The following is a 16,835-nucleotide window of genomic DNA, read 5'->3' on the forward strand; positions in this document are numbered from 1 at the left end:
CTAGTTCTAATACCAGCATATACAGTATCCAGGGTACTCAGATGAGATACAGTGATAGCGTGGGGACAACCACAGGAACGGGATACAAGAGGATGATCAACAACAAAAAAGCTACCATTTCACATGACATGTTGCGCCGGGCTAACTTTTAAACCCCTTTCCGTGGAGATCCCGGGCCTATTTGCCCCCTCCGTGAGTTCCCCTTTCACTGTCACGCATAGCCTCTGGCCAGTAGGAAGTAATGCAGGAGCGAGGGCCACGGATAAGCTCCGGACCAGTGTGGCCCCGAGAATGCCCTCCCCCCCTTATACTCGCCAAGGAGGCCAGGTATGCGTAAGCTTCAGCAGCTTCCTGAAGTTTTATTCAGGGGAGGGGTTTACATAACAGTAATGGCGGCAGGAAGAGGAGGGACTAACTGGGTGTTAACGATTGGCTGATGAACTGTGCATCACGGTGATGTCACGGAACTTTCCGCAGAGGCAGAGATTACAGTCCCCCCAGGACCGACCCCCTGGGCTCAGGCTGGCGCCATGGTGGCACACATGCTTACAGACGGAGGGCAGGGCTGGCTTAGCTCCCTCTTCCGGGGGAGGTTCCAGACCCTGGGAGAAGGTAGGAGTGGCTAACAGCCAAGCAACCCCAGGTCTTAAAGGTATAGCCATCCTCGACAATGTTGAAAGTAATTACAACAGTGATATAACAGTCATTTCCATAACATGGAGTTCATTTCACTTAGCATCATCTTATGTGTTCATAAGGGCATAGCTATTGGGCTCTTGTGATCCTCTGCTGTGACTAGCCTAAACCTGTGCTAATTATTCCCTATGAGGGAGACCATAGAATCCATGTTTCTTTGGGTCTGGCTCACTTCACTTAGTATAATTTTTTCCAAGTCCTTCCATTTCCTTATGAATGGGGCGATGCCATTCTTTCTGATAGAGGCATACAATTCCATTGTGTACATGTACCACATTTTCCTGATCCATTCGTCTACCGAGGGGCATCTGGGTTGATTCCATATTTTGGCAATGACAAATTGTGCTGCCATGAACATTGTTGTGCTGGTGCCTTTAGTGTGATCTTGTTTGTGGTCTTTTGGGTAGATGCCCAAGAGTGGGGCTGCTGGGTCGTAGGGGAGCTCTATGTTTAGCCTTCTGAGGAATCTCCATACTGCTTTCCAGAGTGGTTGAACAAGTTTAACTTCCAGCCCTTTTGCTTTTCATTTGTTTAAGTCTTGTGTTTTGGCCTGGGTCAGCTTCGGACCATGAAGCTGCTACTCCTGCCTCCTCAGTATGAGTACAGTCATGGATTGCCACACCTGGCCCTTGGACAACTTTAGATATCTGTTACTTCCTTCCTTTCATCCTTGATTGTGTGTGTGTGTGTGTGTGTGTGTGTGTGTGTGTGTGTGTATACATGCATGCGCTCATGCATAAGATGTTTCCTGTGACACCCAGGGAGACTCTTACTACTGACAGCGAAGTCTAGAACAGCTTCTGGCCTCCAGCAACCCCCTGTCTTCAGTTGTCAATTCCATGCACAGTTGCAGATTCTCTGTACCATTGTCCCTGAGCCACCTAGGCAGAATGTGCCAAGTCAAAGCCACACCTTACGTAAACACACCCCAGCCTCATAATTCCAACAACAGCAACAAAGAAAAACACACTAGAGCTGGCTGGCAGTCCTAGAATGTGTCTCCAACCTCCTAGATGTGAACATGACTCAGGGACACTGCCAAGTGCCAGGAAGGATGACACTTCTATTTCTGATGATACACAGAAGGACTGAATGTAGCCAGGCTGTATGCCTCAGAGTCACAGAGCTTCTAGAATGAGGCACACACACAAAAACAATCAACTTCTTGCACTCTTCAGGCTCTGGGAACTAATATGAGTGGACTTTGACAGTCTGTGTCTTCCTCTGTCCCTCTTGGTCTTCATCTGCATTCAGAGCACGGCTAACTTTTCCGGGTTAGACCTTACAGAGTGACTGATACTTTCGGGTTGGGCTTACAGAGTGACTGTTGAGGACGCCACACTCCATCCCCACAGCCTTCCCTTGGGTGGTAAAGGCAGAGGGTGGCAAACTTTCTGTAAAGGACTAGAGAGTAAATATTTTAGGCTCTGCAGGTTATATGGTCCCTGTCACAGCTACCCATCTCTGCTTTGTAATGAGAAAGCAGCTATACAGATAAAGTAAGCATAGTCATGTTCCAATAAAACTTTATTTACAAAAGCAGGTGACTGGCATGCTTTGGGTTCGAAGATGGCTCTTTGGACTACCTGTACCTCACTTCATCCTGGAGAACATTTTTCGGCCTGTGTGTGCCAGTACTAGGGCTTGAACTCAAGGCCTTGTGCTTAAGGCTTGTACTCTACCACTTGAGCCATACTCCAGTTGCCCTAACATTTCTTCATGCTGTCTTCTCTGGCTCCAGTAGCCCCAGGAGCAGACAGTGGGGCAAGGAGGAAGCTGAGCCAAGCGCTATACTCCCCTATGGCTCTGCCTCTCACTTAATTTCCTTATTGCCTAGTGGTGGGGGTGTTCACAGGTGAGCCCCCCCCCCCCCGTGGGCCCAGGAAGCTATTAAGGTCCACTTGTCTGCTCAGCAGCACTCTGTGAGGAGCCCCTTTCTTTCCATCCCTCACTGTCTCTTCTCCTCATGCTGTCCCACAGAGCCACTCCCCAGCCATCTGAATGGGCCCTGCAGTAAAGAAACCCTCCACACAGCTTCCTCATCTCCACAGGACCAAGAGATAGTGGAGTTTTCCAATCCCCAGGAGAAAGATAGAGTCCCAGAAAGAAACTGATTTGTTCTAGGCGAATGGTCTAAAGACTGGACTCCTGCCCCTAGGGTACTCCTAAGGCAGCATCAAACACCTCCTTCCACCTTCTGGAACATTCACTTAGCATATTTGTATTGAACACTGAGGAAAGTGCGAGGAATAGGGCCCAAACTGTACTCTTTGTACAGCAGAGAAAGAAAGCTAAGCAGGCCAATGGGGACCAGGCTATAAGGACTGGCTGTTAGGAGGTCCCAGAAGCACAGAGGCCAGCACAGACTGGATAGAGCATGGCCTAGAGAGGGGAAAGACATTGACCTTGAGCTTCCTCCTTCTCCCCATACCTCAGCCTGGGGTAGGACCAGAACTACTGCCGATATTTACCAGAGGTGAGATAAAGGGGAATCCTGACAGTGGCTGTGGGCATAACTACCCATAGTCCCCCCCACCCCCACCCCGCTCCCAGCCAGTCCTGATGCTGCAGGCATGAGTGGGTGCTGGCTGGTTAGAGCTCGGCTTCTGGACTGGAGCGTGCATAGAATGGTTGTCTCATGGGGTGGTGGTGCTGCTGGGAACTAGTTTCATACTATCAAAACTCTAAACAGGACTGGCTCCCCAGAACTTTCCCTGGATATTTAGCACTGAGGAAGGAAGCTAAGGTCTGAGGTATGGGGGAGAGTTGGGGTAGTTCCTACCTGACGATGCTCCACTCAGGCTCAATGCGCATGATGGTGGGGTCCTCCACATACTGGAAGGCCAGGTCCTGGCGGATTTTCGCCCTGTCCACCTGTACCGTCACCTTCATCTCTAGCACTTCATCTGAGGATGTGGTGTTGCAGACGATGAAGGATGAGGATCGCCTGGAGGAGGGAAGGCAGTGTATTGAGCCTCCTGGGTGTTGGGGGATGGTAGTCCTGGGTCAGCCTTCCCTCTCCCCAATGCATCAGGCTCCTCAAGAGCAGAGGACAGGCACTGGCCAGACATAAAGCTCAAGAACCAGGTTTAGAGGCTCTTTGACCAAGATGAGTTTGGATTTTCAAATAGGCCTGGTCTTGGGGGCTTTGTTTGATTTACCTGGCCTTACTTTTAGCCAGGATAGTCTGATAAGTCATTCTGATGACAATCACACACACACACACACACACACACACACACACACACACACACACACACACACACATACACAATTTGATCCCCATGACTTGCCCTCAGGAACACTCTTCTAAATCAGCTAAGTAAGAGCGCCTGGGTTACCTTTCTCTTCCTACTTTTCACTCCTTATCCCCTTAGTCTGCTGGTTGACGACCCCCAAGCTGTCTTCCCTGCATTTGGAGTTAAGCTCTGTCTTATTCCCTGTTGTGACAGTCTCCAAACTATTACCTGTTCTGAACGAATTCATCCCTATCATTTTACCAAGTGTCACAATGATTGTTTCTTTAACACTGCTAATGCAAGACTTGGCCTGGTCTGACTTCAGATCTGTCAGAGCACTCCCTGCAGCTCCTGGAGGGAACCCTGTCTCTAGAGGCCCTTAGGATAGCCACATCTCCCAGACCCCTCCTGGACGTGCCAGCTGCTGCTTCTCTCCTAGGCTCTTTCAGGGCTAGAACAATGAAAGTCACCTGACCTTGGAAGCTGAGCCACAGCCTCAGAGCTACCCCAGTTATCTCTGGGCAGGCATGGCTGGCTGCTGGGCCACAGCTGGAGAGAGGCTGGCTCTGTGGCCTCTCCAGGAAGGTTGCACAGGAGCACAGGGCAGAATGATGGACAGCAGCATGTATGCCCTCTGGGGAAAGGCGCATCCAACAGGCATCCAGCCCAGCCTCTGCCCTCTCCCAAGGAGAGCACAGCACCCACGTCCATAGGGAGGAGCAAGGACTTCCCAGAGTCAACCTGGAAAGTGGAGCTGGCCTCTCATGTCTATGGAACTCCAAGTTTCCCCCAGGGGTTTGCCTGTGAGCTGGGGTTACCTGTGGAAAAGGCAGGGCTGCTTTCCAAACATCACGATCACATTGCTGCCCGCATTCAGGTTGGTGCCGGTGATGGTCACCTGGGTACCCCCAGACATGGGCCCCTTGCTGGGCTTCAGGTCTGAGAGCGTCAGCGTCTGCGTAGGAAAGAGTGAGGGTGGACTCACATTGAGGAGGGCAGGCGTGGGCAAGGCCCAGAGCTACCTTCTGAACCTCTACTCAGGGAAATCTCCCAGAGGGCCACTTCTTCATCTTGTGAAAATAAGCAAGGATCTAGCCCCTGCGACGCTGCATCTTTATAGTAACGACAGCAATCGTGACTGCTACAAGGCACTGATCTTTTTAAGTGTCAGACTCCAAGTTTGTCTGCATCTACAGGAATGTATACGTCTATGTGCGTATGCAGGCATGCATGTATGTAGTTGTCCAGTTCTAGAAAACAGATCCTATTGCCCATTTCTCAAATGAGATTCAAAGAGGTTAAGTGACTTTCCCAAGGTCACACTGCTAAGAAGCTGCAGTGGACTCTGGAGCTCTGAGTCTCCTTCCTTTGGGGAGTGTGGCAGGTCCCTTCCTCATCTTCCCCATGTTTCTCCAAGGCACTGGTGGTCAGAACAACGGCCGCCCTGTAGGAGGATCTGCAGCCTCTGCACAACCTACTGCAAGGATGGAGGTGTGAGGAGTGGCCAGGCTGGGGCTGGGGGTGGGGAGGAAAGCCCTTGACAGCCGGGGGATTTGGAGTTGCAGTTTATTCTTTCATTAGCATTTTAATGGAAAAACTTTCCCCAGTCCCAAGTGAGAAGCCTGTATCTGCATTTAAATGAATATTTCTCTTTCCCTTCCCCAGCCACCTTGCCCTGAAAGAACTCAGCAATGAAGTTCAACCCACTTGGCTCCCCAGGGCTTCTGGCCATCTCCCTTGGGAGTGGACATGACCCGGGCCTGGCCTCCACGCTGGTCTCCTTCAGGACACACCTACAAGAACACACCTGGAGACACCTGCAGGCCCAGGCCTGGCCCGCCTTACTTATTGGACCTGGCATGTTTGGTTTGAAATCTTTGCCATGGACAAGGGTGGGGCGAAGGGGTATAAAGAACTCCTTTCTCCGCTCTGTCTGAATCATGCTGTGTGACTATGACAATATATTGGCAAACCTCGCTGGTCACATCATCAGAGGCTGGGCCCCCCAAAATGGCTCAGGACAACTGTTTTGTGTAACTTCTGGGTAGTTTATATCTTTCCAAATATTCCTTTGCTCCAAAGAATTCCCCAGAGAGGGAAAGGGAACAGAGACTCTGCCTATTGTTCTATGGGTGTACAAGGCTTTGGGGGTGGGTCTAGATCAAGCCCAGATGAAGAGACTGAGAACAAGCACTCTCTGACAGCCATGGGTGAGGTTCCTAGCTAGGTAAAAGAGTAATCTTTGTAGGCTTTGCCTATGGTGCTAATTAAGGGGGTAGATTGGACAGGCACTGTTCTGGGGGGTGAAGAGAGGGTGTCACAGACACAGTTTTAGACTTGTGAGAAACTATTTAGTTATTCAAGTCATGCATCATTAATATTTCACCGTGGGTTTGCATAGGAATCCAAATTCTGCATTATATGCCAGCTCCTCACTTGGCTCCACAAATGGTGATGGAAGGAGAAACATCCCTGGGGCCTGGTGTAATGTACATGCCTGGAATACCAGCTATTGGGGAGGCACAGGTTGGAGGTTGACGCTAGGCCAAAAGCCTAAAAAGACTCTATGTGAAAAATAAATAAAGCAAAAAAAAAGGGGGGAGGGAGGAGTTAGGAGTATGGCTCTTCAGGCCCCGTATTGCCAGAGTTGGGGCAGAGCTGGTGCAAGACCAGAAGTGCCAATCTAGCCTTGGAGTGTGGGTTTGAGGAGAACAAACCACACAGTAGAGCTGGCCTGATTTTAGAGGGAAACGGGAAGATTCAGCATTAGCAATGGGAACAAACTCCCAGCATGCCTCAGGTTCTGAGTAGCACTTCTACAAAGGACCCTCCGACATGTCTTGTCCCCAAACAGCCTGGCGGTCCCAGGACTCCAGAGAAGAAGGGCTTCTGTGTGAGCCCCCAGGAGTGTTACCCATAAGCTGGCCACCTGGCTGAGGGGAAGAGAGGGAGACTCTGGGACACTGAGGAGCATGACAGAGGTGGGAGGAATCTCTTCCTGAATCTCTGCTGACACTCATGGGATTTTCTCCCTTTCCATTCCCACCTGGAACTCCTCAGAGCTCCATGACCCCAATGTGTAAACTGGGGCAGGGAGCCTTGGTTCTCACACCATTTTCTCTGCCTGAAAGTCTTCCCCAAAGGACCCGTGGAGCTAGGGTAATTCCTCAGACATGTCCCTCAAATAGAGAAGCGACACAGGTCTTTGAGCCCCAGATGCATCAGAGCAATTCCATTGTTGGTGGTGTCCACTCTCATGGCTCCTGATTGCTTCTTGGGATCTGACTTTCCTCATCTCATGGCCTTTTCATTTTCCTTCCTTCCATCCCATCTTCCAGTGCACATCTAACCTCCATTAGCCTTATTCTAGTACAGTGCCTGCCACTCAGGGCCCACATGGAAAACTCAATCAGCCCTGGACACATCCACCTTTCCATCTCCTGTTCCATCAATGATGTTTCTTCTTAATACCTCAGATTCCCACACATCCTGCTCTAGGGTGAAAACCATCTTGCAGATGGATTCTAATAAGAATTAGAGTAGAAGTCTGGATGGCCACTCACATGGGTCATCCTAGCTACTCATGAGGCTGAGATCTGAGAATTGAGGTTCAAAGCCAGCACAAGCAGAAAAAAATCTGTGATACTCTTATCTCCCACAAACCAGCAAAAAGCTGGAAATGGAGGTGTGGCTCAAGTGATAAAGCATCCGTCTTAAGCAGAAAAGGCTAAGTAAGTGTGCAAGGCCCTGAGTTTAAGACCCAGTACTGGTACAAAAAGCAAGAAGGAAGGAAGGAAAGGAGGGAGGAAGGGAGGGAAGGGGGAATTAGAGCAGAGAGTATGGGGGACATAGTGGTATCACCACCACCACTGTACTCTTAGGCCTGTGGCAATCAGCCCAGGGTGCAAATTGGGGTCAAGGGGAAGCTTTCTGACCACCTGCTGAGTGTGGCTGAAGGAGTAGGGAGTGTGGTTCCAGGTGTTTTGTTCAGGCCCCCCAGGGGCATTCATCATCAGGTTGGAAGCACCCACCTACTGAGAGGGACGGCACAGAAATGGAGGCATTGGCTCTGTCTCCAAAAAGCTTACCGGGCTGCAGAGGAGCAGAGCCCAAGGTGACCGCTGAGTACAGTGCCAGAGGATGCCACAGAAGCAATAGGACAGAGTCACAGGGACTGTGGGTGTCCTCAGAATAGGCCTGTGTGTTTGGAAAAGAACAAGGAGTAGGGCAAGGGCAGGGCTCTGATTCAGGGAGAGGATGTGGCTTGGTATAGTCAGGGAAAGGAGATGGCAGGGAAGGGAATCAAGGAAGGCCATAGCTGGAGAGAAGCTGAGTTGGGGGTGGCCTCCGTAAGGATCTCTCGGCAGCATCTCACAGGGAGAGGGAGACTGGGATGGGCTGTTAGGGTTGCTTTTGTTGTTGTTGTTTTCAGAGAGATGCTTGGGTTAGAATGGTCTCAGAGGAAAGGCAGGGGAAAGATGACAGCTGGGACAAGGAGAATGGGCAAGTGAGCTGAGGATACACTGGTGGTTGATACTAGAATCAAGAGAAACAGAGCCACTGTTTGCCAGGTGTGTGTGCCTGAGAGACAGGCATAGCAGAAATGGGTGAGAAAGGAGGGTACACAATTGGGGGCGAAGTTTGGAGGGGACACACAAAGATGACAGCAGGACACACAGGTGGCTGTGGCCTTGGAGTTGGTCACAGAGGTGAGAGGCCCTCGGGGGGGCTCACAGCAGTTGAAGCCCCAAGGAAAAGTGGGCTTATTGAGGTCAAGACTGCTCTGGTACTGTCCGCGCTGCCATCCTGCAGGATCTGGCCAGGTGACCAGCAGCGGAAGGCCAGGTCTTCCTTAGGCCATGCTGTGATTTCCTGCCTTTTCACCTCTGCCGCAGGCAATTTCAGAGCCAGATGTTAGGCCCGATACCCAGCCGGCGCCATCCACGTGTCTAGTGGCAGCCAGCTGCAGCTGGAGGCAGACAGTAACTCAACAGCAGAGATAGGGAGGGCCTCCCTGTGCCAGGAGAGAGAAGCATCTAACCTGCAGTTTTTCTGAGGCTCACCCCCAACATATCTACATGTTTGCCTGTGGTTGATTTTTATCTCCCCTGAGACCATGGGTCTTCTGAGAGAGGAACTGTAATCCCACAGATGGGACAAATTATATTAGAACATGCAACTTAATTAAACACGTACTTATCAAAAAATATAATGAGAGGCATTTTTTGGAGGTGATAAGTGACTGTCAGGAAGGAACCAAGGAAGGAAGAAAGGGAGGGAAGGAGGGAGGATTAGAGGGCTGGAGGGAGGGAAGGAGAACTGGAGGAGGAAGAAAGCAGGTAGGAGAGTGGATCCTCATAACAATATTCTAGAGCACTGGCTGTGTAGGCAGAATCCATCCCTTTAGGCATCTGGCTTACACAAGCAGTTAGTACCGTGCTGTCATGGATCTGAGCAGCATAGTCGTGGAAATGATGGGGTGTGTGGTGGGGAGCTTGTTTGTGCCCCCACCATCCTTGTAATCCTAAAGTCAAGAGCTTCCTGAAGCCCAGCATTCCTTCAGAGATGGAACAGCCAGGCTGGGGGACTTGGGGATTGGAATGAGGCCTTCAAGGGAGGCCAAGGGAGGCAAAGGGAGGGAGAGAGGGACAGAAGGGTTGAGAGGTGGAGTTGAGAGTGTGGGGAGGGAAAGACGGGTGGGTGTGACAGGCAGGATGTGAAACTGTGTGGGGAAAGGAGTGGATGAAGAGGGATAGTCTATGGCGGGAAGAGTAAGGGGTGTTGGGCTGGCTGAGTCTGCAGGGAAAGACCAGGGCACAGCAGTGAGAAGAGAAATTATAGATAATAGCAAATGATACTCGAAAGAAAAATAATATGGTGTAATTTTCACCATCTTGTGTGGAAGATGCTGTTTTACAAATGAAGAAACTGGGCCCCCCAAGGTTAAACAATGCGTTTAAGTTCTCCCACTTAATAAGTGGCAGACCCCAGGCACAATTGCCAGGCATCTCCATGGGATGCCCACATTCTCATCCACTTGCCACCACTCTCAGCCACACGGGGGCATAGTGGCTGAAGGGCTTACACAAATCACCCGGAGCCCCCCAGGCTGGCATGGCTGAGTCTGGATTGGAGACCTGTGTGCTCGGCTCCCTGAGACAGGACTCACACAGGGACTCCTATCCTGCATTTTCCCAGAGGTCTAGTAGGACCTAGCAATGACGTTGAAGCATGTGGTGGCCTGCATCTCTCCTGGCCAGGCCCCTGGTGGCCAGGACTTACCATGAAATAATAGAGCTGTGAGGAGCGGGCCATGAACTCCGGCCGACACACAGCCACACAGATCTCCACGAAGCCAGCGTGCTGGCTGGGCTTGGCCTCCCCCATCTCACACACGATCCTGCAAGAGGAGAAAAGACACCCCATGAGCCACAGTGTCCAGCCCAGACCTACCCCCCCCCCCGTCCTTTGTCATGTAGGAGACCTCAGGGATGACAGGGAGGAGGGACTGAAGGCACATATTCCCCCCTGCCAGGGCTCCTTCTTGGCTTCCAGAAAAATGAGGAAACCTGCCAGCTACTGGTGATTCACACCTATAACCTTAGCTGCTCAGGAGACTGAGATTTGAGGACTGTGATTTAAAGCCAGTCTGGGCAGGAAAGTCTGTGAGACTCTTATCTCCAATTAACTACCAGAAAACTGGAAGTCGTACTGTGGCTCAAAGTGGTAGAGAGCTAGCCTTGAGTGAAAGAGCTCAGGGACAGTGCCCAGGCTTGAACTCAGTTCAAGCCCTACTATACTGACATAAAAAATAAAAAGAAAATGAGGAAACTCAGGGGAGCCTGGGGGAAGGCCCTCAGTGTTCTCACCTAACTCACAACTCAGTGGTTAGCCAGAGGAGAAGAAATGGTTCAGTGAGGAGTGAGATGAGCTACCCACAGGCTCTTCACAAGTCTGACCTGGAACTTGCAGCTGACCTCAGGTTCTCATATCCTCATTTAGGAGCAACTGGCTCCTGAGCTGCTTCAGCACCGTGCTTTCTGCTCCTAGACAGCCCGGCTTTCAGTCTGGGCAGGAGGATACTGTGTGTGTTTGTGAGGAAATGTGTAATACAAATACCCCATTTCACATGTGAAGGATCTGAGGTACAGAAAAGTTAGGCCTCTTCATCCACATCCATGGGGTCCATGCCTGTGGATCCTACCAACCATGGAGCAAAATTATCCCCCAACAAGTGGTACCTGTACAGAATGTATGTGGGCATGTCCCTTGTCATTATTCCCTAAGCAATACATCATAAAAACCACTACTAGTATTTCCATTGATTTAGGCATTATAAGTCATGTAGAGATGATTATATATATATATATATACACACATATATATATATATATATCCTCAGATAGATAGGTAGGTAGATAGACAGACAGAGAGATACAAGTACCCTCAGGTCACACATGGGTATATAAACGAACATACATATATATATATATATATATATATATATATATATATATGAATAGACTTGGACTTGTAGCTTGGTGGCAGAGTTCAGTCAATGACTGCCCACCATATGTAGTCCCCACCCCCAAATTTAACTCCATCATATGTTGAGGAACATCTGTGCAGTAATTCATAGAGTTGACGAGTTCCCTATTTTTTTGGCATAGAATTTGCTTCTGGATTTTTCTATTATGAATACGGCTGAAATAAGCATTTTTGCTTATAAACAGTTGAGTAGTCTAGTTATTTAGGGAATGGTCTAGAAGTATAATGCTGGCCAAACCATAGACTTTTTTTTTAGGTTGTTTATTTTTGTTCAAATTTTATGGGATAAGTCCTTGCTATGTAGCCCAGACTGGTCTTTAATTCAAGATCCTCATGTCTTTGCCTGCCTAGTGCTGAGATTTTTGTCATGCACCACAATACGTGGCCAGGCTACAGACTTTTGATACACATCTCTGATGTGTTTTAGTAAGACTGTCCCAATTTACATTCTCATCTTGAGTGAATGAGCCTGATACCTCTTATGACTTTACATGCCTTCCCATTCCTCCACACTGGGCATGGACATTTGAAAAAGCATGCTCCATTCTTTAAGGTTATATTTCACATGACTTTCGGTTCTTTGAACATGTGGTGAATTATACATTTGTGTTCTTTGCTTGTTTTATAATAAATGCTTTTATTTTTAATGCTTCTGTATCTATTTAGAAAAAAATTATTAACTGTCATAGGACATAACTATTCTCAGCTAATCATTCATATTTTTACTTTGCTAACAATGATTTTCAATGTTCAAGTCTTAAAGTTTAACGCACCCTAAGCCCCAAATACATTCCTACCTGTATTTCTAATCTTTTCACAGTTTCATATTTTACACTTGCCTTCTTAATCCATCTGGGATTTACTTTTGCTGTATAATCTGAAATATTAATCTGATATTCTACTTTTCTCAGGAGTTAACTAACACCATTTATTGGACAATCTTGCCTTTCCTTGTTGATTTGAATGTCACCTTCATCACATACGAAGATTCTTTTCCTGAGTGTTCTGTTTCCTTCTATGGGCCTAAGTTTTTAATCATGTGGCTTTGGATAACACTTTTGGTGCCTGTTCACATAGGTCTAGAGTAGATGTGTGTTAAACTTTCCAAATCATAGTACAGCAGTCTGCTTTAGTTTGACTCTTCTAGGAAGGCCTGAGGAAGATATAGGAGTCATGGAGAGTTCTTTTGGTAACGAAGGGTTGATGGATCAAGGAGGTAAGTGTCCTATCAAGGCTTGAGCCTTTCTTAGGTCATTCCATCTGCTATGAGTACCTTGGGAAGACCCAGTAAGAGTCAAGGACAACAGTTCCAGTATTTCAGAGTCACTATGTCCCAAGGTGACTCAGAAAATAGAAAAGCCAAGGGCACTGGCTACTTAAGAGAGGCCTCACCAGCAGCCCGTGCCTTATGCACACAGGGCAGGTGACAAGGTTGCAAACTGGGAGAAGCAGTAAGGTGGTATGGAATAAGATTCCACTATGCTGGAAAGCATTTCTTAGTTGTGTTTTCTGGGCTGGAAAATAGTGTTTATTTATTTACAAGGCAATATATGACTCTTGAATCTCATCTCCTAGCTGGGTTAAGAGGTCAAGGTCACCTGTTGAATGACCTTCTCCTGGATTCTGTGGGCTAATAGACTTTACAAAGATAAAAATACCCCGAAGTCCCCACAGGCTTGAGGACGGGGTGAAGTTTCATTTTCAGCCTCCAAAAGACCAGCTTCGTAATGGGGGTGGGAATAAGTAGGTTGCTGGAGACAACCGAGGAAACCGAGCCCATACTTGTCTGACCTCTACTCCTTGCCTCAAGTAGGTTTCAATCACTTTTCTCCTCTCTCTCAGCCATGCCCTTTTCCTCTCTCTATGCATCCCCAGGATGGCGGGTCACTGGTTTGGAGGGTGGGGAGTAATGGGGGTTCTCCTTGCACATTGTAAAAATGCTAGGGATGTTCTTCATTTTCCCTGTCACAGCTTTGAGACTGTCTGTTATGATCATGGAGTTGATTATATAGGTTGAGCCATCCCTAATCAGAAAATCTCCAATCTGAAATTTTTGAAATATGGACATAATACCATAAATGGAAAATTATATACCATGAAATTTGGGTTCATGTACAGAATTATTAAAAGTATTCTATGAAATCACCTTTGGGCCTATGTGTAAAAGGTATATAAGAAATATAAATGAATCTTGTATTTAGGCTTCAGACCCAAGTTACCTGATTATATAGACATATATTTTCCAACATCTGGAAGGAAACAAGCCCCGATTCGAAACATTCCATTTTCCAAGCATTTCAGATAAAGGAGAATCAGCCGGTATGGGTATATCATGCCTTCCCCCCTGCTTTTTGGCCGGTATGGGTATATCATGCCTTCCCCCCTGCTCTTCGGCCTGCATGGGTATATCATGCCTTCTACCCTGCTCTTCGCTGTGCCTCGGGTGGCCTCCACTTACTGTTCTGCAGGGATGTAGCCATCCACCAATGGGCTGCATTCCACGCCCGCCACCTTGACATGGGAGGCGATGTCCCGGAATTCCAGGCCCAGGTTCTCCCCACGGATGGTGACCTTTGTGCCCCCTTCCCGAGGGCCTGTCACTGGGATTATCTGCAGGGAGGAAGAGAAGTGATTGTAGAGGCTGCAAGAAGCACCATCACTTGCTGAAGGGCCAGAGCAGTGCTGGTTTTTTGACCATCTGTGCTTCTTGGATAGGTCTGGGGTCATCAATAATAGGCCATAACCTAAGGTAAATCAAGGTGTGTGTGTGTGTGTGTGTGTGTGTGTGTGTGTGTGTGTGTGTGTGTGTGTTTTAGAAACCCTGTTCAAAGGCCTTGGTGGGTCATCCCATCTCACAGGAGAAGGTGATTGCAGGATGACTGAGTAATGCATAAAATGTTAGGATAAAAGCCTTTCAGCCTTCTCCTGTGTTGGCATTACTCTCTATAAGAATAAGACCTCCCCTCAATGCACAGCTCTCTACACCTACCCCACCCCTCTTTGGAGATCTTTCTCAAATGTCACTTGCCACAACTAAAATTTCAAGACCCCTTCTTTTGTTCCTTTTATGATAATATTTATTCTTGTCTGATTCCTTGTCCTTCCCACTCCAGCACTACTTCTTCTCACTCAAGTCTTTAAGGACAGGGACACGTGCCACTGCTCTTGTGGCCTTGTCAGAGGAACTGCCATACTTATAGTGTGAGCTATAACTATGTGGGAAACCATACCTATCTATCATAGCTTTTGCCCTCATCGCGTGGCTTGTTTTCACTGAATTTAGGCTATCCTGACACACTGGTCAGCATGCCTCTCCTTTCCTTTTACAGTGTCACCACCGGCCTTATGATTATGATATGAACATTTGTTCTCATTAACCAAGGGCCTGTGCTGAGCTAGGAGCTATAGGCAGTGACCACAAGCCATTGACTACTTCCCACATTCTACACACCAAAGAAGGGCTCTTTTCTATCCCTGGTCCTCTGAGTCCTTGCATTTGCATCATGGCCCATGCGCAATCAGAATGGCAGGAGCTTCTAGCCTTACCCAGTGTGTCCTTTGGCCCTCCTCAGCAAGGGTCACAGTTTGAGCTCCATTCTGGGGTGAAAGTTGGGGGAGCAAAAAGCCAATAGGCTTGGCTTCCCCTTTATGGCATCTTTGCAGGGAGAAACTGCTCATCTGCAGTGGTCCAGCTGCCTCCTGTCTCTCAAACATCCCCTCTGTGGGCATAACTATTTGTAAGAGGTGAAAGGGTTCCCATGATAGTGAAAAAAACTGCTTCCTTGAAGACACAGGCCCACTTCTGTATGGGACAGGCGGGCAGATGTGGAGAGGGCTGAGACAGAGGTCCAGCTTTTCCCTAATGCCTGCCCAGATGGATGGCCAGTCCCCAGTGCACCCCTAACACCTGGTAGTAGGTGAGTCCAGCAGGAGAGACTAGCTCTGGCTTGTCATCCTGTGAAAGCAGTTTTGTCTCTGGCCCCATCTAGATTCCCTGGAGGGCCAATGCCACTATGGACAGCAGCAAATAGACTTTTATACATGGACATGTGTTCAATTGGATACCTCCTCCCTGTAGTTTTCTTGGACTTCAGCCAAAAAGAAAACAAATTGGGCACAACACAACATGAGCTGCCATGGGCTGTGATCCCAGAGATGGCTTCCTGTGAAGGACGTGAAAGGACAGAAATTCTATGGAGGAAGTTCAGAGGTGCAAATGGCCTGAGAAGAAAGGGAGTGTGCGTCAGGGCCTGGGTGTAGATCTAGGGGCAGGAGTTAGAGGGGTGTCCACCTGCCCTCTTGCTCCAGGACTATAGGTTAAATCTTCCAAAACATTTCCCCAGTCAGAAAATTTCTGTGTGGAACCTTCTCCAAGTAGGAAGCTGAAATAGGGGCCAGGAAAAACTTCAAATGTCCACACGATCAGGAAGGAAGAAAGTGAAGAGGCCCAAGTATAGGACATATTTTGAGGACTACCCTGAAGTGGAGCAACATGTCCCTGATGGTCTCATTTTGTGAGTGGGACAGTGCAAACCTATCATCATGGTGAAGGATCTTAATTCAAGACTCAGAAGACCTGAGCGTCAGGATCATTTTCATCATACTCTGGCTTGGTAGTGCTGGGAATCAAACTCATAATCTTCCTCATGATAGAGAAGGTAATCTACTATTAAGCTACATCTCTAGACCTTCTTTACCCTCTGGGCCGAGCAAATACTTGCCTCTGCTCACTGGGGAAGGGTGATAATAGCATTTGCTTTGTTAGGCATGATGGGTTGAGTTGTCTCTGTTTTGCATGTGGAAGTTTCAAGGAGACCTAGGCTCTCAGAATGTGGCCTTGTTTGGAGGTGGTTCACACCACCTGGTTTGAAGTACTATATTCCTAGCAGCCCTGGGAACCCAATAGAACAAGGTTGCGGTGGACTGGTGAGGGATAGGGAGGTACAATGGACACACATACAAGGCCTAGGGTTGTGTCTGCCACTGCCAGACATCAGAGAATTGATCTATACAATTTCACTGACTACAAAGCCAGAGAGGGTTGCAGCCCTGCCATATTGGGTGATGCCCCAGCTCCTGACAAGGTGTGGCATGGCTCAGGAGCCTGGAGTGGGCTGGTAGGCCAGCTCAGGCTTACCTCTGTAATACGTGGGTTTGTGCACTTGCTGTTGGCGCCTGACAGCTCTAGCCACCGGCTCTCGTGGGCAGGACAGTGTTGACGCAGGGTGCATTGGCCTGGGCTCTGGCACCAGCCACATTCAAAGTCTGGGTCAGCCTTGAGGCACAGCCCACAGCTCTCACGCATCGCCCCACACTTGTAGAGGTAAACTGGAGAAGACAAGGGCAAGAAGT

General features: G+C 48.6%; 1 protein-coding gene across 1 annotated transcript in view; it reads right to left on the reverse strand.

Moving 5' to 3' along the window:
* Positions 1-16,835, reverse strand: part of Plxna4 (plexin A4) — a 416,125-nt gene that overhangs the window by 45,984 nt on the left and 353,306 nt on the right. The window contains exons 12-16 of the mRNA XM_048340243.1: positions 16,621-16,811; positions 13,942-14,093; positions 10,218-10,335; positions 4,754-4,890; positions 3,479-3,643 (exon numbers count right to left, since the gene is read on the reverse strand). Coding sequence (XP_048196200.1) covers positions 3,479-3,643; positions 4,754-4,890; positions 10,218-10,335; positions 13,942-14,093; positions 16,621-16,811 — 763 coding nt within the window. The remainder of the gene's footprint in view (positions 1-3,478; positions 3,644-4,753; positions 4,891-10,217; positions 10,336-13,941; positions 14,094-16,620; positions 16,812-16,835) is intronic.

Source organism: Perognathus longimembris, chromosome 2 (genome assembly GCF_023159225.1).
Source record: "Perognathus longimembris pacificus isolate PPM17 chromosome 2, ASM2315922v1, whole genome shotgun sequence".
Taxonomy (NCBI): Eukaryota; Metazoa; Chordata; class Mammalia; order Rodentia; family Heteromyidae; genus Perognathus; species Perognathus longimembris.